The following is a 21,381-nucleotide window of genomic DNA, read 5'->3' on the forward strand; positions in this document are numbered from 1 at the left end:
CAATAATTTTAATATCCCCTTGTTAATGTTTATAGAAGCCCCTAATTCAGTGCCTGGCACAAAGTGGGCATTCAAAGAAATCTTATTTCCTTTCTCCTCTCTTTCTTCCTTTCATTCCTTGCCTAGATAATTGTTTTGGTTCTCTATTGGCTTTAGCCCCACAGACACGTTTGTTTTTAGGTATAGAACATTTCCAAAATTGCAGCAAGACTAATCTTAAAAATTATTGGTCCCTTTAACAAAATGCCACTAGTTTCATCTTCATCACCACTATTCTAGGAAATATTAACCTCACACCTCTGCTTTATAGTATCCCAAACACCATTGTCTTTTCTGGAAAACGGAATACTCCAGTGCCATAATTTAGTACCACCATCTTTTAGCGATTTAACTTATCTCAATTACTATACCAGCCAGGGTCTTACTGGCAAACAATAGAGTCCCCTTCAGGTAGAGAAATAAAAAGGAATTTGCTAAAAGATATTAGGCACCTCCCAGAATCTCTGGGGAAAGAGGGTGCAGCGAATCCTTCTTGTATACCACATATTCAGAAACAACACAGGCAGGAAAATTGCCGAGAAACACTGTGGTTCTTTTGTAACCAAAACACCACTGACACAGGCACCCATAGCCTGGTACCTAATGCCCTGGAAACTAAATGCCAGATAGTCCATTATAGTTTCCCCCACTTGCATATGAACTAGAAGATCCAATCTCCCAGAGGTGGCTTCCACTGCACGTTGTTCACTCATGGCTGCAAGATGCAGCTGAGTGGCATGCCTGCATCCCAGCTACAAGGGAGTCTGGGAAATGTAGTTTATAGCTTTCAGTATACGGAGTAGATAAAAACAAGCTGGAAAGGACTATCTGCTAATTATTTATGTCATCTATAAATGGATATAGATAGGGTTATTGTGAGCATTAAATAATGCATGTAAAACATTTAGTATGTCATCTAATGCACTGTAAATGTTGTTATTATAATTATCATCACCATTATCATCTTCATTGTTGATCTAATGCAGTGACCAGCAGAGATTTGAGCTCTACTATAGCTGACTAGAAGCCAATCATGACTCCCTTTGCAATGAAAAGTTGTGTATCAGGCCTAAATTTGTCATATCTAACAAGAGGGATGATTTTTTTTTTTTTTTTTACTGTACCTTCCAGCTTGCCACCTCAGGACACTAACTTTGGCCAAAATGGCAATTGTCATGTCATTTAGACCAGTGCCTCTGAAGCTTTAATGTCTATTTGAATCATCTAGGGATCTTGTTAAAGTGCAGGTTTGGATTTGGTCTGAGATGGGGCCCAAGATTCAGCATTTCTAACAAGCAACCAGGTAATGCAGATGCTGCTGTCCTGTGGACCACATTTTGAGGAGCAAAGATCCAGCTGACGAAAAAAGAAATGTGAGCTCTCCAACCCATATACCTCAGGAAGAAACATAGCAAAGAATTGGCCTCAGGCTCTATTCTTTATCAGAGGATGACTGAAGTTACAAAGATAAATTGTTTTCAACCCAAATCTGTTAAAATAGGTCCTTTGTTGGAATTCAGAGGGGGAAACTAAAAGTAAGCTTTCTGAAATATCATTTATGAAGAGTCTCTGCACATCTGAATTTTTAAAGAGCTTATTATGCACATCTTTCAATCGAATTTACTTTAAAAATTAAGTACTTAATGCATTCACATAATTGAAATGTTTGGAGTGTATATATTATACATACACACAGTGAAATGTTATGCCCACCCATTTTCCACCATCTAAGTCCTACCACCATCTCTCCATCTCCCATCTTCCTTTCCCTAATGGGAAAACATATTTTAAAGAAAACAAGAGGCATAGTCATATTAAAATGAAAGTAGAGAATCTAAAATAGAAAGAATACTCGACTGGGAGCGAGGACACTTGAATTCTATAACTGCCTTTGATGCCACAACTGTCAGCTGTGTCATATTGCATAAGTGTTACCTCTCTGGGTCCCAGTTTCCTCACATATAAAATAAGCAGATCAAGCCATATAGATGGCAAGTGATTTTAATTCTTAGGTCCTCAATCTCATTAACAGGCTACTTAGAGTCCTATGTTCAGAAGGTTCTAAGCCTGCCTGTGGTCTTGGAAGGAAAGAGTGGCATAACTGACTAGTGAGACCTGACATGGATTCTGGAAGGGGGTTGGTGACACACGTGCTGTCCTCTTTATGTCTCTGAGCCAGATGATTTGGCAGTCCCATTGAATTAAGTTCACTTCAGCAATCATATACTGAACATCTACTGTGTGCCAGGCCCTCTGGCAGGCACTGGAGATAAAAAAATGAACACTGTGCAGTCCCCACATAGCCTGTACAATTCCTAGAAGCATGGCATTTCCAAGAGGGATGAGACCTTAGAGATTGTCTAGTCTAAATTCCTATTTCATAGGCAAAGAAATTATTCTTAGACAGCTTATTTAGAATGGCATTTAGGCTCAGCATTGCTGTGATAGAGTCTTCTGGGATGTTCTAAAGGCACAATACTTGTTTTCCTCTAGAATTTCCCTATCCAATACAGTAGCCACGAGGCGCATGTGGGTATTGAATTTTTTTTTTTTTTTTGGCTGTGCCGTGCAGCATGTGTGATCTTGGTTCCCTGACCAGGGATCGAACCGGCGCCCCCTGCAGTGGAAGCGTGGAGCCTTAACCACTGCACCGCCAGGGTAGTCCCTAAATTTAGACTTAAGCTAATTAAAAGATAATAAAGTATAAGATTCAATTCCTCAGACATACTAACCACATTTTAAGTGCTCAAAAGCCACATATGGCTGGTGGCTACACTATTTGTATTGGACAGCACAGACATAGAACATTTCCATCATGGCAGAAAGTCCTATTGGATAGCACTACTCTCTAGAGAATGATTTCCACACACACAGTTTCATTTACAATCAGGATAGAAGAAGGAAGGAAAGATACAATCTATCCTCAAGTTCTGAGGTGCCCATAATGACTAATGTAATAACTAAATAAGGTGAAGGGCTTGTTCTAAAAGCATATAACATTTTTAAAGCAAAAGTGTACTCTTTCAGCAGTCACAGTAGCTTTTTAAGGCCTTCATGCTGGGCGATTTCCAGCAGTGCTGTTCAGAACACTCCAGTAATCACATCATTCTCTCCATAGGGCACAGGCCTTTTGATCTCTTTGTTTAAAACACACACACACACACGCACACACACACACACACACACACACACACACACACACGGACATGCATGCTCTCCTTCCCACAAAGCTACCTTTTGTATTTTTCAGTAATTACTAAGGCTGTAGGACTCATGAAGAGTCAGGTGGGTTTCTTCCTCTACCTACAAATTTTACTGTGGAGCTGAAGTAACCTAAAGGGATCCTGCAAAAAATCTGCCACTTCAAAGCACTGCTATTGTGATGACCCTTAGATACACAAGACTATTGCGAACGTAGTTCATAGTATTTTATTGTCTCTTCTCTCCAAGTTAGAGGTGCCAGATAAAATACAGGATACCCAGCTAAATTGGAGTTTCAAATAAACAATAAATAATTGTTTAGTATAGATGTGTCCCATGCAATATTTGGAACATATTTATAGTTTAAGAAAAATCATTGTTTATCTGAAATGCCTATTTATTTATGTATGTATGTATATATGTATGTATGTGTCTAACTAAATCTGGCAACTCCATTCCTAACTGACTTTCTAAGATTTAATATTTGAAAATAAATTTGACATATGCAGTGACCATTAAAAACAAAACCAAACCTGAGATGTGATCCCAGGAACCCATAAAAAAGCTTAAAATATCTTCCTGGAACATGTTCTTATCCCAGTGTTTGACCTTTCTATTTTCTCCTTGCCATTCAGATCTCAACTTAAATGTCATTCTTTAACAAGATCTTCCCTGGCCACCCTCTCTTAAATGGTTCCCCAGCCTCCTTTATCCTGTTTTTTATTTTCTAATGACATTTGTCACTCCTTGATATTTTCTTTTTTGTTTCTTGCCTGTCCCCTCCCTATAATGAAAACTCCTTCATAAGAGCATTGATCTTGTCTGTAATGTCCTTCATTATACCTAGAAGGGTACCTGACAAATACCCTAAATATGTGCTCAATACATTTCTGTAGCCTGAAGGCAATACAGAGTACTGGTTGGTTCTAGAACATAGGCTTTGGAAATCAGGTTAATATTCTGGCTCTCTGTGTGATCTTGGGAAAGTACCATAACTCCTCTAAGCCCAGTTTATTCATATGAAAATGGTGGTCAAGGTCCAGGACAGGCAAGTCCAGATCCACCCCTTACTACCACCACTCAGGAAAATACCTATGCTTCAGTTTCCTCATCTGTATTTTATATCTCTTCCTACCTCACATAGTAGGAATGGATCATAAATAGTATGATGCACATAAAGCAGTCAGCACAGGGCCCAGCACATGGTAACTCTTCAATAAATACTTTCAATGGGCACATCTGAAAGACAAGACCTGCTCTTGCTTGGTCAAAAAGCAAGAGCAAGTACCTGAAAGGCAGTAAAACTACCTCTTAAGAGTGGAGTCAGAGAAACCTGGGTCCAAATCCAATTCTGTACTCTGTGTTGTTTCCAGGATTGAGTTTCTCATCTATAAGCGATAATAACACAAGCTGCCTTAGAAGGTTGTTGCGTTACATGAGACAATGCACAAACAGTTCTCTCTGCCTCACTGTAGCACCTAGCACAGTGCCTGGCAAATACTTCTTAACCGACTAACACATGGTAAGGCACTTCGTCTGGTACATAGTAAGCACTCAATCAACATTTGTCATCACTGTTTCTGATCTTATTACTATTGGCATTACTGTGGAAGTTGGGAAGAGTAAAGGTGAAAATTCCCATTTGTAGCTGCCAGCCTAATGGGAAGCTGCACTCTTGGTTATAAATACTCTTTCATGAGGACCCAGATTCGGAAAGACATTATTCATTAACCTAAATGATTTACCTTAACTACTCTACATCTGATTTATTCTAACCTTCTCTAGGTTACAAGTAGCCAAACCACAGTGTAAACACAAGGATGGGAGGGATTCTATTTCTCTAAAACCAGCCAATACCTAGGTTTCACTATGACTAGAAAATCCAATCATGGCTACCACCTTGGAATCTCACTTCAGCTCTCTCCCCCACTAGTCCTGGAATGAGGCCTAAATAAGCATGGTGTTTGTGTATGTATTTGGGTCACTCTGATCCCTCCTGATCTCCCTTTATCCAAATAAAAATAAATATTAGTTCAGAACCGTCCCCTTATCATTTCCTCGGGAAAACACATTTCAACCATAGGCCTTCAAAGCTGCAACCTGGATCCTCTTCCGTAGGTCCCTAAACAGACTCTTGCTAATGTTTACCCATTTCTTTCTTTCTCTTTCTCTGTGTGTCATCCCAGGCTGTCATGGTGTCCCTGCTGACAGATTACTCGCCTCAGCTCCAGAAGCCAAAGTTTTAATGCCGTGATGCTTCTCAAGAGAGAAACCATCTTCTTCAGCAACAGAATGAGTCAGTTTATGAGGGAAGGAGAAGAGAATCTAAGAAATAAACAAATCTTGATACAGGGTATAGGTGAATGATACATTGCTTTGCCATTGTGAAACCTTCCTGAAGCCCTTAATTTAAGTGCTGATGCACTGTAACACGTGGCTTAACTTCGTTTAAACTTTCTAATTCACAATTTCTGAGTTACATTTGGGTACCATATTCGTAGTCATATACATTTGCTTCAACTAAACATAAAATACTGTGTTCATAACACATAATGCCTAAGCCATTAAATGTAATCTACACTTATTACCTTAATAAATTATCACCCACACTAATTTATAAGTAAACATTTACCAGACAGTCAGCTGCTGGTAGATTTGTGGGCTGTGTTCATATCCCCTAGGACCAACAAAGGAGCCAGATGATCCGTCTTGCTTATGTAATACAATTTTCAGGCAAATGAGGTAGACAGACATTCACTTACGGAGGCAAATGATGAAATTCTTAGAAAAACAGCTATAATTATGTCCAAACTCTGGAGTTTTTTCTAGTCATTTGTGGAAGGAGGGTCCCTCAAGAGCACACATCTCTTTTCTATAATAAATACTTAATGTTACAAGCCTACAGAAGCCTTTGGGAACAAGTGGTAAAACCATGAATACCTAGCTAGGAATATAACACCCATTAGTGACATTTTAGTAGGTTCAAATTCTCCAGCAGGCCCAATTTAATTTTTTCATGTTTGTGCTTGTCACGAATCTAATCACACCACACACTGGGTAGTTCCATAATTCTACTACTTGCTACATTTAGTCCATTTTTTTCCTCTAATTTTTCTTCAAGATAATAAAATTTTTCATTACTGGATTATTATGTAATTAAAGCTAGATGTCTCTTGTGGGTGAACACAATGTGTATTGTTGAATTATTATGATATAATTTAAAATCTTTAGTTCAAATGTTAAATAACTGAAACTTTAAAAAAGTAACATATTTTACAGAGGACAAGAAAAGTAATTACCTTTATATTCCATTTCTACTATTGGAAGAATGTTTCCAGGCTGGCTGACTGCTATTCTTCAGCAGATAGCTATGACTTAAATGAGGGAGTATGAGATGAATTACAAATCACATGTGCAATGAAGATGCAATAAAACATATTTAGTAGGGAGATGGAGGAAGGCTCGTAATATTACAGGAAAAAATCAATTTTTCCAGTAAATATCAAAGGTGACTTTCATGTTTATGGTAATTTATTGGGAGCACTTAAGAAAGAAAGTGTGGAGTTTCATGAACTATCTTCTTTCGGCAGAGGGTGTAAGAACAATTTAACTAGGAGGTGCCATGAGTCTACACACAAAGGACATAATCCTGAGTATCACTCCACTTTCTAAATAGTCTCCTATGGTAACGAGCTCTCATCTCTTTGCTGGCTATTCTCTGAACCAAACAGAAGGTATAATCTTCCCTCAATCAGAAAGAACTTGTATCATTTTCTTGCCAAAATGTAGTTACCTTACCTCAAAACGGCCCAAATCTTTCTTTTTTATGAACACACAAATTAACACTGTTCTCAACCTTAAGCCTGTAGGAAGTTATTTGCTTTCTTAACTTTTCATCTTAAGAAGACATTATTTATATTGTCAGGAATAAAGAAAACCGGGAAGGAAGATTTAGTATTGATATTAATTTTTCCAAAGGTATGTTATCTCCTGTTTCTTTTTACCCCTTTCTCCCTCACTCCCTTTCCTGTGTAACTACTGTAATGACACAGATTAACAAAAACTCCAGCAATGACCCTTGGGCTGCTGGTGTAGTAGATGCTATCGACTTAATTGATATAACTAGTCAAAGAGTTCCTTTCTTCCAGGCTTTCTCCACTGTAACAATGGAAGTAAAAACACCACGTAATTACACTGCAATGATTTCCATGTAGGGGAAGAATTATCAGTTGTTTTCTTTTTTCCCTGCAGTGATGTTTCTAGGAACTTTAGAAAAATAATTCAATGTCAGATATTCGAACAAATATTGTGCTAACGATTTGACTATTGTAACACCCCCAGGCAGAAAGATCTGCATAGATTAGCATGGCAATGCCACCTTAGAGCTCCTACACAAATAAGCGACCCTAGAACTTCAGTTAAAATGGTGAGGGCCTCTTGGTCCAATGCCAAAGTTCCAAGGCAAATCTTCTCATATGATAAAAAGGAATGAAGAATACATACAGAGAGGGTATCCAGAACACATTCTTTTTTGGGCATTTTTGTCTTGGACAGTCTCATCAATGGAGATGAGCTGCGCATGTCTTCAGACGTGGTGCTACTCAGCAATTTTGTAGGATTGATGACAAATACGAAAGGTCATATCAAAGAATGGAAAACCACTCAAGTCACAATGATTGGACACCTACAACCAGGAACACTATATACTGACATGCAAGATGTACTCTGTGCAAAGGTCTCAGGTAAAAGGTGTGAGTAAGGGTTAAAACCCAGTCTGCACTTCAGATACCAAGGCTTGTGCCTCCTTATAGGCCTTACAGCCAGAAGGAAGGAATGACATTTTTGTAAGTTGTCCAGCAAGAGGGGACACTTTTCAGTGTTTTATAAACCTGAATAGGTGCTTTGTTTTAAGTCACACAAAGGGCCAGTATCTGGTCGGGGTAGACCTACTTTCACTTATTTACATCAGGAATTTTTTTCAATATCAGCTTGTACTTGATTAAAAGGAGACACATAGGGACACTTCAGTGATACTTTTGCAGTTTTGCCTCAGTTTCTGCCACAGTTTCAACGATACATTGCTTTGCCATCGTGAAACCTTCCTGAAGCCCTTAATTTAAGTGCTGACGCACTGTAATATTGGGAATGGGAATGATAGTATCTGTGCATTTTTGTGTGGCAAACACATGACACAGATCATTGAGGCAGGAATTTGCAATCAACTCTGCAGTTCTCTAATATTTTAAAGTCATTCATCCCTCATAATTATCCAGTAAATTTAATATCAATTATTGATAAAAGAATCGTGGTCAGAACAAGTGGAAGTGCACTCCTTTATATGGACTAAATCTTTTCACAGTTTGAACAGTGCCTGACTTGTATCAATGACACTGGACTTAGTTTCTTATCCATGTTTTTGTGAAACTCATTCCCAGAGGCAATGCAGGTACAACAGCTGCCTTCTGCAGCAAAATCGTTAGGCAAGTGAATTTGTAAACTGGAATGAGGCTTAGAAATGATCCAGATCATCCCTTCATTTTAAAAAAGAAGGAAACAGGAAATAACAATAAAATGTTCCTAGGATAGAAAGATATTCTACAGGGAGGGATAATGCATGTGTTCAACACCCTCTGCAAACTATCTGGGATCCTACAAATGTAGCCACTTGATTTGACTTACTTCAATGGCTGAATGGGGAATAGGAAGCTGGCCGGTCCAGGACTTGGATTCTATGAGGCCAACAGATGAGAGGAGAGTTCACACCTAAGCAGAGATCGATACAGATTTCAGGGATGTGAACAGTGATCCCAAAAGCATTCATGTAGTAGATGCTGTTGGTGTCTCAACCAGATGTCTATTAACCTGGGTTCGCCCACCCCCCAGCTGCTGTCAGGGTTGGATACTAATGGCTCACAGCTGCCCCTTTTGCTACCCTCAGCCATCAGGAACCACTTATCCCAGGAGGTTACACTCTCACCCTCATCCCACTACTGGCAGTCCACAGTCAGTGAGTAACTGATAGAGAGGTGTGCAAAAACTTGGCTCTCATCCTTCTAGGCAGGACCAACCCTGTGGTGAAATTCATGCTCCAGAGCTTCCCTGGGGATTAGGCTGAAGCCAGTATCTGTCTGAGACCACATCCTTGGTTAGCTTTCCCTGAGGCTTAACCTCCTTCCCTTGCTTCTCTTCTCCTGAGAGTGCTTCCTCAATAAATCATTTGCACAGGAATCCCCAACTCAGGCTCTGCTTCCAGGGAATCTGATCTAAGAAGATCCATGAATAAGATTTTTCAGAGGTCTGTACCGTACTGCTGATCCTTCAGGCATCAAGGGAGGAGCAGGAAGATAAGAGGCCATTAGACAAATGGTGAAGAGCTCGTGCTTAAGCAAGCAAAAATTTTTCTGGTTACCAGGATCAGTCTTCCTTAAGAAGGAAGCAGAACATTATAAATAACAAATATTATTTTCCTGTCACATGTTGAAATTCATAATGAGGAATTTATTAGCTGCATGGAATAGGAGACCAATTTGCTCTCCCCGGAGAAGAGCACACCTGAGTTAACTGACAATATTGCAGGTTTATTTCTGTCACAGTTAAACACTAGAGGTCGGCAACTCTGACGGCTGGTCTGCCCTTTGCATTGCCTTCCTCACTTCCCCCAAAGCTTCCTATTCAGCAGGTCTGGATTGGGGCCTGAGAATCTGCATTTTTACCATGTTCCCACGCATGCCAATGCTGCCAGTCCAGGGACCACACTTTGAGAATCATCATTGGTATGAGGTAATTAATTCTAAAGAATTATTTGAGGTGTCTTTATCCCCACATCCATAAAGCACCACCATAAAGCATTTGACATAACCCAGATCCTCTGACTATTAATCTGTCTTTGGAGCCACTGAGGCCTGGGTTTTATCCCTCCTCTGCTATATAACAGCCATCTAATCCTACTTTCCTTATCTGTAAAATGAGAATAATAATGCCCATCTCATAGTGTTGCTGAAAGGATTAAATGAATTAACATATATAAGAGTATTTGGCTTAAAGCAAGCACTAAATAAATATTAGCCCCCTTTTATTTGATTGATTGTTTTTAATAACTTTATATTTTTTCTTTGGCCCTTAATAACAAAATTATATCCCACCATCAGAAACACTGAGTAGAATAGCTTTTTGCCTAAAAAAAGGCAAAGAATGAGTTTGTCTTCTGAAGTTGGCAGAAGCCAGCAGCTTCGCTTGAGTCATCTCCTTCTGGAAGCTGCTTTGTGAATGCCTATGCTACCCAGGTGAGCGGCCTGGCTCTTTGCCAAACCGAAACATGGAAGCCAACAAGTGCAAAAATCTAATCAAAGTGACAACTCTTTTTTTTTTAATTTAATTTATTTTTTATGCAGCAGGTTCTTTTTTTTTAAGTTTATTTCTTTTTGGCTGCATTGGGTCTTTGTTGCTGCGCGCAGGCTTTCTCTAGCTGTGGTGAGCAGGGGCTACTCTTCGTTGTGGTGCGCGGGCTTCTCATTGCAGTGGCTTCTCTTGTTGCGGAGCACGGGCTCTAGGCATGCAGGCTTCAGTAGCTGTGGCACACGGGCTCAGTAGTTGTGGCTTGCGGGTTCTAGAACATGGGCTCAGTGTTGTGACGCATGGGCTTAGTTACTCTGTGGCATGTGGGATCTTCCCGGACCTGGGCTCAAACCCATGTCCCCTGCATTGGCAGGCAGATTCTTAACCACTGTGCCACCAGGGAAGTCCCTGCAGGTTCTTATTAGTTATCTATTTTACACATATTACTGTATATATACATAAAGATGTATAGTTATCTATTTTACACATATTACTGTATATATGTATATATATACTGTATATATGTCAATCCCAATCTCCCAATTCGTCCCCCCTCCCCCTCCCCCTTTCCCCCTTTGGTGTCCATACGTTTGTTCTCTCCATCTGTGTCTCTATTTCTGCCTTGCAAACCAGTTCATCTGTACCATTTTTCTAGATTCTACGTCTTGTTTATAGTTTCCTTTGCTGTGCAAAAGCTTTTAAGTTCCATTAGGTCCCATTGGTTTATTTCTGTTTTTATTTCTATTACTTCAGGAGGTGGGTCAAAAAAGATCTTGCTGTGATTTATGTCAAAGAGTGTTCTTTCTATGTTTTCCTCTAAGAGTTTTATAGTGTCTGGTCTTACATTTAGGTCTTTAATCCGTTTTGAGTTTATTTTTGTGTATGGTGTTAGGGAGTGTTCTAATTTCATTCTTTTACATGTAGCTGTCCAGTTTTCCCAGCACCACTTACTGAAGAGACTGTCTTTTCTCCATTGTATATCCTTGCCTCCTTTGTCATAGATTAGTTGACCATAAGTGCGTGGGTTTATCCCTGAGCTTTCTATCCTGTCCCATTGATCTATATTTCTGTTTTTGTGCCAGTACCATATTGTCTTGATTAATGTAGCTTCGTAGTATAGTCTGAAGTCAGGGAGTCTGATTCCTCCAGCTCCGTTTTTTTCCGTCCAGATTGCCCTGGCTATTTGGGGTCTTTTGTGTCTCCATATAAATTTTAAGATTTTTTGTTTTAGTTCTGTTAAAAAATGTCATTGGTTATTTGACAGGAATTGCATTGAATCTGTAGATTGCTCTGGGTAGTATAGTCACTTTCACGATATTGATTCTTCTAATCCACAAACATGGTGTATCTCTCCATCTGTTTGTGTCATATTTGATTTCTTTCACCAGTGTCTTATAGTTTTCTACGTACAGGTCTTTTAACCTCCTTAGGTAGGTTTATCCCTAGGTATTTTATTCTTTTTGTTGCAATGGTGAATGGGATTGTTTCCTTAATTTCTCTTTCTGATATTTCATTGTCAGTGTATAGGAATGCAAGAGATTTCTGTGCATTAATTTTGTATCCTGCAACTTTACCAGATTCATTGATTAGCTCTATTAGCTTTCTGGTGGCATCTTTAGGATTATCTATGTATGGTATCATGTCATCTGCAAACAGTGACAGTTTTACTTCTTTTCCAATTTGTATTCCTTTTTCTTCTCTGATTGCTGTGGCTAGGATTTCAAAACTATGTTGAATAATAGTGGTGAGAGTGGACATCCTTGTCTTATTCCTGATCTTAGAGGAAATGCTTTCAGTTTTTCACCACTGAAAATGTTTCCTGTGGGTTTGTCGTATATGGCCTTTATTATGTTGAGGTAGGTTCCCTCTATGCCCACTTTCTGTAGAGTTTTTAATCATAAATGGGTGTTGAATTTTGTCAAAAGCTTTTTCTGCATCTATTGAGATGATCATATGGTTTTTATTCTTCAATTTGTTAATATGGTGAATCACATTGATTGATTTGCATATATTGAAGAATCCTTGCATCCCTAAAGTGACAACTCTTTTGCTTAGGAAAGCATGACGGGAATGTACATTTATGTGAAATAAATCTGAGGCACTTGGCAATTGTCAGACTTGGGGTCTAGCTGATAAAAGGGGAAAGGGATTAGGAACAACTCATCAGGCTTTATTTATCTTTGGGGCTAGAACTGCTTAAAGGAAGAAGTTTTCAAATTGTTCTTAAGGCAGCAGTTCTTAAATGTTTTGTTCTCAGGACCTCTTTATACTCTCATAAATTATAAAGATCTCAAAGATGTTTGTTTATATGGTATATATCTATCAGTATATATCACATTAGAAATTAAAACTGAGAAATTTTCAAAATATTTATATATTATTTAAAGCTAACAATAGTAAACCTATAATATTTTATGAAAATAACTATATTTTCCAAAACAAAGTTAATGAATAGAGTAGATGACATTGATTTGTATTTTTGCATGCCTGCCTTAATAGAAGACAGCTGTATTCTCATATCTGTTTCTGCTTTCCATCCGTGGTACAATGTTGGTTTGAAGTATAGGAAGACTATTCAGCCTCACAGATATAAGTAGTTAAAAAGGGAAGTAGCCTTTTCAAATAATCATGAATATTCTTGGATGTTACACTGAAACTCTACAAGTGATAGCTCCTTAAAGATTAGTTGCAGTGTGGAATCCGAAACCACATCAAGAACTTTTCTACACTGTTACATAAAACTTCACTTTGAATAAATCTTTTGCCCATGTGTGATTCTACATTGGTCATTTGGAAAATATTAGTTCACTGAGTTATGCAGATCTTCCAAATGATGGCACATTACATTATGTAAAATTTAAAAATCGCATTTGTTAATACCACCACTGCTACGGTCTGAATGTCTGTGTGCCCCCAAAATGCATATGTTAAAATCCTAGAACCCAAAGATTATGGTATTAGGACATGGGATTTTTGGTAAGCACTTAAGTCATGAGGGTGCACTTAAGTCATGAGGGTAAGCACTTAAGTCATGAATGAGATTAGCATCTTATAAAAGGGACCGCCCAGAGTTCCCTAGCTCCTTGCACCTGGTAAGGACACAGCTAGAAGGCGCTATGAACCAGGAATAGGGTCCTCACCAGAACACAACTGTACTGGCACCTTTATCTTGAACTTCCCAACCTCCAGGACTGTGGGAAGTAAATGTTTGCTGTTTATAAGTCATCCAGTCTATGGTATTTTGTTTACGGCAGCCCAAATGGGCTAAGACAACCACCTATCTCATTAGAAAAATCTTTAAGTATTGCCAAGAAGATAAAAATTTTACACAATTCTAATTTTCTCTTGAAAGCTCAAATTTTATCTTTGGCAACAAATTCTGTCAGTTACTTTGCTTGAAGTGAAAGGTTCACCTCGTTCATTTTCAAAATGTCTGCCAAATACCCAAGTCCAAATGACCATAGTTTGTCAGTTTTTTTTAAAATTAAAACTTGTGTACCATGCAAGGGGCTTCCCTGGTGGTGCAGTGGTTAAGAATCCGCCTGCCAATGCAGGGGACACAGGTTCGAGCCCTGGTCCGGGAAGATTCCACATGCCGCGGAGCAACTAAGCCTGTGCGCCACAATTACTGAGCCTGTACTCTAGAGCCTGCAAACCACAACTACTGAGCCCACGTGCTGCAGCTACTGAAGCCCACGCGCCTAGAGCCCATGCTCCACAACAAGAGAAGCTACCACAATGAGAAGCCCACGTACCACAACGAAGAGTAGCCCCCACTCACCGCAACTAGAGAAAGACCGCGCAGCAACAAAGACCCAACACAGCCAAAAATAAATAAAATAAATAAAATAAATAAAATAAATAAATGTAAACAAACAAAAAACTTGTATACCATGCAAAAGGCAGCTAGTTCAACACACAACTCAAAGAATTGCATATGTTCTTATCTTCAACATATCTTATCATCATATTTTGTTATGCAACAGAAAGGCTTAATGCTTACTTCTCATGTCATCACACAGAATATTAAAGAGACATGTACTCAAGGGTTGAAATTTAATATTAATAATTTTTACTGCTTCATCAAGGACATTAGTAAGTGAATCTGGCTTTTTAAAAAAAACTGCCTGGGCCTTCCCTGGTGGCGCAGTGGTTGAGAGTCCACCTGCCGATGCAGGGGACACGGGTTCGTGCCCCGGTCCGGGAAGATCCCACATGCCGCGGAGCGGCTGGGCCCGTGAGCCACGGCCGCTGAGCCTGCACGTCCGGAGCCTGTGCTCCGCAACGGGAGAGGCCACAACAGTGAGAGGCCCACGTACTGCAAAAAAAACCAAAAACAAACAAAAAACAACAACGAAAAATTTTAAACTGCCTGGATGTGCTAGTGAAGAATAAAATGACTTTTGGTTCTACTGCCTTGATTTGTGCTATGGTGTCAGCAGTCTTACCCACCATTCCTTTTGTACCATTTACTGATGCTGCTGGTCCAAGTACCACCCATTGTGAAGCAAGGTCCTATACTTCCTTCAGGGATACAAGGGAGGCCAGGTGGGAAGAACTCTGGAACATCCATTTCTGATTTAACCAGAACAGCTGACTCTACTCTGATTTCATCTGTAATACTTAGTAGTATCCCCCAAAAAGATTCTCATGAAAAATAAAAAGTTTATGACTCACTTCTATAAAGCAAGTCTTGGGTGCACTATGAACAAAAGTCCATTTCATTCATCCTATGCATACTGAGCCGTCTATTGTTTTGACCCCCAGTTTTGTGCCAGGCACTGTGTTGTATGCTGGGGATATAGTAATTGACAAGACATGATCCCTGCCCTCATAGTGTTTATAGTCTAGTAGGGGAGACGGACAACCACATGTAAATAGATATTGTGATAGGAGCTGGGAGGGAAACAAACAGGACGCTCTAATAGAGAATAAAGGGACAAAAGGAAGAGTACACATTTGGATCAGTAGTTCTCAAACTTCAGTGAGCATCAGAATCACCTGGAGAGCTAATAAAGAATACAGAGGCCCTGGCTTATGGAAATAGGGCGGGGCTGGGTATCTGTAGTTTTACCAAGTGATTTTCCAAAATTTAAGTAGTGCTGCTATAAATACAGTGCCCAGAGAAAGCGTTTCAGAGAAGGTGACCTTAAAACTGAATCCTAAGTGATGAGAATAATTGGGGGGGGGCGCCCAGGCTTTTCACTGGATTTGGAGCAGATTTGTCTGAGGTGATGGCAGTTCTTCTACAGGTATAGGTTGAGCCATAGGGCTGGTAGGTACATTTACGGTTTAAGTGAGCCCATTCCATTTATTATTATGAAATTATTTTATCCCTGAAGTGAATAACTACAAGTTCCTATAACAAACCTGTTTTATGAGCAGAAGTGATTACACTAGACATTTTGTGCTTACAAGTCTTATCATAGAACATCTCTCTGAAGATCTCATCTCACTAACAAGGAACAGAGCACATATCTTAATGTTTAAAAACTTATGTTCTTACTGGCTATTTTTCCAACAGTGCCTTTTCACATGGTCACTAGAATTTCAACGTCCTCTGAGTTCTCTTCGTTATCTTCCTGAGAGTTGTACAAATATGACATTTTGAATTAATTCTCAAAGTGCTCATGCTAATAAGATTAGCTCCCCTCAAGACTTTTCATTAAATATAACTGTAAAAATTACATTTCTTTAACTAAGGTCAGTAAAAGAAATTAAGGTATTTAATTTCTGAGCCCCATATAATTAAGTGAAGAATGGAGAAGATTATTCCAGCTAGAGGGAGTAGCGTACAGGTTGGTCCTGAGGTGAAAAAGTGCTTGGCTTCTTCAAGGAACTGGAAGAAGGTGAATATAGCTAGAGTTTAGTGAGCAAGGGAGAGAGGAGCACAAGACAAGTCTGGAAAGTTCAACCGGGGTTAGCTCATGTAGGCCTTTGAGGCCAAAGCAAGAATTTTGGTTTTTATTCTAAGCATGATGGGAAGCCACTGATAGGACATATCCATTAGGAGTGTTCTGTGAAGACAGCTATGAGTCGACTGTATGTAAAACAGTGTCATTGTACATGAATATACTGTTAGCTGGTTTATTCATCAATCTCTTAGATATTTGGTTGGTATGAGCTGGTCCTCAAAGTCTTAGCAACTGCTGACAAACTAGTAAAATGGCATTTCCACAGCTTTAAAGCTGAGAACCAAATGGCTGACTGAATTGGAGCCATTTAAGAATCTACAAATCTTCAACTGGTTTATAAAAGGAGGACCCTGGAAGACAAATGTTGACAGAGCTAGCTCCAGAATCCTAAGCTCCATTTTATTGGCTCAAGTTTCAGTCCATCTTTTTATTTCTCTTCTGTTAACTCTTGCCCTCCTCTGTTTCTCTGTATTCACCTTCCTACTAGTCTTCCAATGTCTTACATTCCCTCAATCTCCCTGTCTTCTTCCTGGAGCAAGTGGAACTTGAGATCACATCTTAAGTGCACTATACCCTAAGGGATAAGATGTTAAAAAAAAAAAAGAAAGAATATGGGTGATTCAAATGCTCCCTCTCCCCTTATTAGTTGGATGATCTTGGCTACATCCTATAACATACCTGAGCCTCAGATTCCTCAACAGTAAATGGAGGATAATAACAGTGCCTACTTATAGAAATAAATGTGCAAGTCCAGGGAAAATAGTGCATGGCCTACTACATAGAACATGCTCAGAAATGCTACTAACATATCTTTAAGTTCCTAATTAAATTTTCCATTTATATTGTCATCTCACATTTTGAGCTCTTTCAGTTCAAGGAGTATATAATTTATTTTCAAATCTACTGTGCCACTTTTCATCCTGTTGTTACTCTACAGGTAATTTGCCGTCTCCTTAATACAACTATGAAGTGCCACAGGAGTTGAGAGATGGGAGAAAATACCTGATAAGGGTACCCCTCAGGTCAGTGGATGGATGTCTATCATTGAAGGCCTGGCAACATTTGACTAGGCGAAGAAAAAGGAGAAGGGCATTCAGGTTGGCAGGTCTGTGAGCAAATGTGTGAGATTGCAATTCTTATTTGATGGTCAGTAAGTAGTCTGTATTGTTTGAAATGGAGGATTTTGTGTGAAAGTATTTGGAAAAGTATGTTGGTGTATAACTGAGGAGCGCCTTCACCAAAAAGCTACTAAGTTTGGAATTTTCCCTGAAGGCTTTGGGGAGCCATTGAATAGTGTGACAGGAGAGAGGGACATAATGAAAGCAGTGTTTCATCAAGATTGATATGGTGATACTGTGTAGATTTATTTGGGAAACCAGTCTTGTGGCTATTCTGTTCCCTGAACAAGAGCAGCAGTTGTGGAAATGGAAGCCTTCATCCAAGAGAAAACTGACAGGACTTGGCAACTTGAATCTAAAAGTGAAAGAAAGAGAATAAGCTCTTTGAGCTTGAAATTATAATGAAACATACAAAAGCAGGTCATTTCACCTCTTTGCCTTAATAGTTTTATCTTTAAAGCAGTGTTAATAAAATATAATCTCTTAGCTTCACAGGGGTGAGAAGAACTTAAGCGAGATACTTGGTGTGAAGCATAAATGATAATAGGTGCAAGGACCCCTAGCCATTTACCTAGCGCAAGGAAAGCAATTAATAAACATTTGTTCATTTTTAATTATTGTGAATTAAAATAAATTAGAAATAGAGCCCCACAGACAAATCAAGGCAGTTTTATAGGGTAAGAATAGTTAAGGGAAAGGATTAAAGGAGATGATGAATCTACAATTCTTGTCTTCAAATCCTGATTTACAGATTAATAGATCAAACGGACATATTTCCTGTCCATGGATCTGAGAGTAGAATAAAGTAGGGAAACTACTTAGTTATAATTATTAATGGCTTTCTTGTCCTTCCTCTTTCATCATTAAAAGCTCAAAAACAGCAGAACCTTATCGATGTGAACACCGCTGTTTCTCTGACCTAACAAAGTCCAAGTTGTTTGATAATTATTAACCCTTTAAATACCACTGAGAAGTTATACACATTTAAGTAAGAACGGACAGTTATTCTCAGTAATAAAATGCATGATCCATTCCTTTCTCTGGAGCTAACCTCTTCTCTGGTCCCTGAAGAGGCCATTTCCCTCTTTGTACCACTTCAATTTGGGCCATAGACTAGACTTTCAGTTTCCCAGAATCATCTCCAGTGCCTTTTCTAAGGGCCTTTATAATTATAAAACTTCTTTTGTTATTTCCATAGGTGTGCTTCCAAAGAACCAAGAATGCTGTAATAAATAGTCAGTAAAAAGAAATCGACATCACAACCTTGTGTATCCAGTGGGGTAAAACTGTCCTAAGCTCTTTAAGAAGTTCTGAGAGCACTGACGTGCCTTTTCCCTGACTGATAATGGCTCAGTCAGTCTTACTTAAAAGTGGAAAATGCCCACCAGAATGACCAAAATTTAAAGGAATTACGATACCTACTGTCTGTGAGGCCAGGATAGGATAGGGAACAGCTAGAACTCTGACACCTTACTGATGGGAGTGAAAACTGGTAGTGCAACCACATTACAGAACTATTGGGCAATATCTAGCAAAGCTGAACACACATATTTCACTGACCCAGCCGTTTCACTCCTGGATATGCACTAATGAGAAATGAGTACTTATGTCCATTAAAAGACATCTTCAAGAATCCACAGCAGCTTTTTTCATAATAGTCCCAACCTGGCAACAACTCTAATATCCATCAACAGTAGAATGGGCCAGTAAATGATAAGATAACCATGCAATGGAATACTACACAACACTGAAAATAAATGAAGTACAGTCACCCAAAAAAACATGGATGAGTCTCAGACATAATGCAGAGTGGAAGAAACTGGACACAAAGGAGCTCATGAAGTTTAAGGACAGGCAAAATTAATCTATGGTTATAGAAGTCAGAATAGTGGTTACTTTTATGTGCAGGGGTGGGGTGCTGACTGGGAAGGAATACGAGGGAGCCTTCTGGGAGTCCTGGAAATGTTCTATATCTTGACCTGATTGGTGGTCACATGGGTGAAAACTTATTGAGCTGTTCTTTCAAAATTTGTGCACTTTCAACTATGTAAATTTCATCTCAATTAAAATTATAAATGAAGTATTTATATTTTTAAACATTAAAAAAGGTAGAGGATGGGCTTCCCTGGTGGCGCAGTGGTTGAGAGTCCGCCTGCTGATGCAGGGGACACGGGTTCGTGCCCTGGTCTGGGAAGATCCCACATGCCGCAGAGCGGCTGGGCCCGTGAGCCATGGCCGCTGAGCCTGTGCTCTGCAATGGGAAAGGCCACAACAGTGAGAGGCCTGCGTACCGCCAAAAAAAAAAGGTAGGGGAATCCAACACACCGGGATCAAATGAGTTGTGCAAGATCATCCTTTGCCTTGTATTTGTAAATGTATTCCACTACCCTGCTTCAACTGCACTGCTTACCAAGGAGGAATAACATATTGAAAACATTTTATTTGATTAAAGAAATTGGGCATCTTCTTTATTAGAACAAAGTTCTGAGCCTTCTGAAATTGGTGGATTCACCAAACTTCTGCTCTGCTAAACTATGAGACAAGAGAGAGAGTTTCAAGATTGAAAAGCCTTTGTTGCTTCCCAATCCTACTGTTAAAACTCCCCCCAAAATGGGACTATTTTGGCTGGGATCCTTATTGTATACCCATCCAAGATATTCAGATTATCTACAATGTATATAGTACTGTACATGATATTAAGAGGATATAGGCCCCCCTTTTAATGAAGAGACTATACATCCTTAAGGAATTTATGTGTCTTTTGAAGATGTGTTGTTTGTCTTTCTGATAAAAACCCACAGCAGTCTATTCTTGTTAAATGACATCAGCAGTAAATTCTGAAAACAGGTGTTCTTAACCACCCATGCCATCCAGCGAGTGGACTTGAGAGGGTCCACGAGGGTCCATGAACCCTATGAAATTACACACATTTTTACATGGCACATTAGTATTCTTTTTTGTGAAGGGAAACAAACCTTCCTGGCAGCCGTGAAAATAGACCCCTCCGATCCCCTACTGCAAGGACCGTAAGTGACTGATGGTCCCAGCTGCTGCACTCTGAACTGTATCATTGTGTAGATACCAAGGCCATGCTTCCCAGAGCCTGCTCCAAGCCAATGATGCAGGACTTCTCTGATGGCACCTCTGGCTCAAGGACTCCCTGATGGTCTTGTAGACTCCTTCAGAACTGTGTTGCAGTCTAAGATGCTTCCACCCAACCTTCCTACTTTCTTCCTCCCTTCTCTCTCTCCTTCACCCAGAGTCAGACCTGCTTTGAAGTATCCAGCCTCCCCCAATTCCCTCCCCATTTTCTGTCTTAGGCACTGTCCCTAAGAAATCTCTTGCATGGCTAGTTCTGTTGTGGCACCTACTTCTTAGAGGACCTGGACTACATAAGTGGCACCAGGAGTGGTCTCAGAATATAGGCAGTAAGATGTGGAGTCGGAACTTGATCATTCACTTCCCTGCAGGTGAAGATGACACTATCCTGGTTGGTAGGTGAGACAAAGATAGTCCTTGGAACAAAGTAACAACTTACCTGCTAAAGATTTCATCGGTGGTGACCCCAGTGGAGGAGTCCAGGGGTCAGGGGCATGCTGGAATACCCCTCCAAAGTAAAAAACCAGGCCTGAATCTCACATGCCCTAGCACAGAGAGGAAGCACAGCATCTTGTAGGCCTCTTTGGGTCCTAGAGGCAGCCCATTCTACTCCTGGAATATTACTCTGGCATGGAAGACTCCCAGCTTTAAGTAGGGGCCAGAGTAGGAAAGGG

At 39.7% G+C, this 21,381-nt stretch overlaps 1 protein-coding gene and 1 long non-coding RNA gene across 4 annotated transcripts in view; one reads left to right on the plus strand and one right to left on the minus strand.

Moving 5' to 3' along the window:
* Window positions 1-7,194, plus strand: part of OTC (ornithine carbamoyltransferase) — a 57,069-nt gene extending 49,875 nt beyond the window's left edge. For 2 of the 3 annotated variants that reach the window (XM_029240956.1, XM_029240957.1), the window contains one exon: window positions 5,427-7,194. In XM_029240956.1, the coding sequence (XP_029096789.1) occupies window positions 5,427-5,486 (60 nt within the window). In that variant the 3' untranslated portion in view covers window positions 5,487-7,194. The remainder of the gene's footprint in view (window positions 1-5,426) is intronic. The other variant, XM_029240954.1, reaches the window with a different exon arrangement.
* LOC114906269 overlaps window positions 1-21,381 on the minus strand; it is a 199,980-nt gene that overhangs the window by 71,704 nt on the left and 106,895 nt on the right. The window lies entirely within an intron of this gene.

The sequence above is a fragment of the Monodon monoceros genome, unplaced genomic scaffold, assembly GCF_005190385.1.
Source record: "Monodon monoceros isolate NGI ecotype Baffin Bay Population unplaced genomic scaffold, NGI_Narwhal_1 Super_Scaffold_22, whole genome shotgun sequence".
Lineage (NCBI taxonomy): Eukaryota > Metazoa > Chordata > Mammalia > Artiodactyla > Monodontidae > Monodon > Monodon monoceros.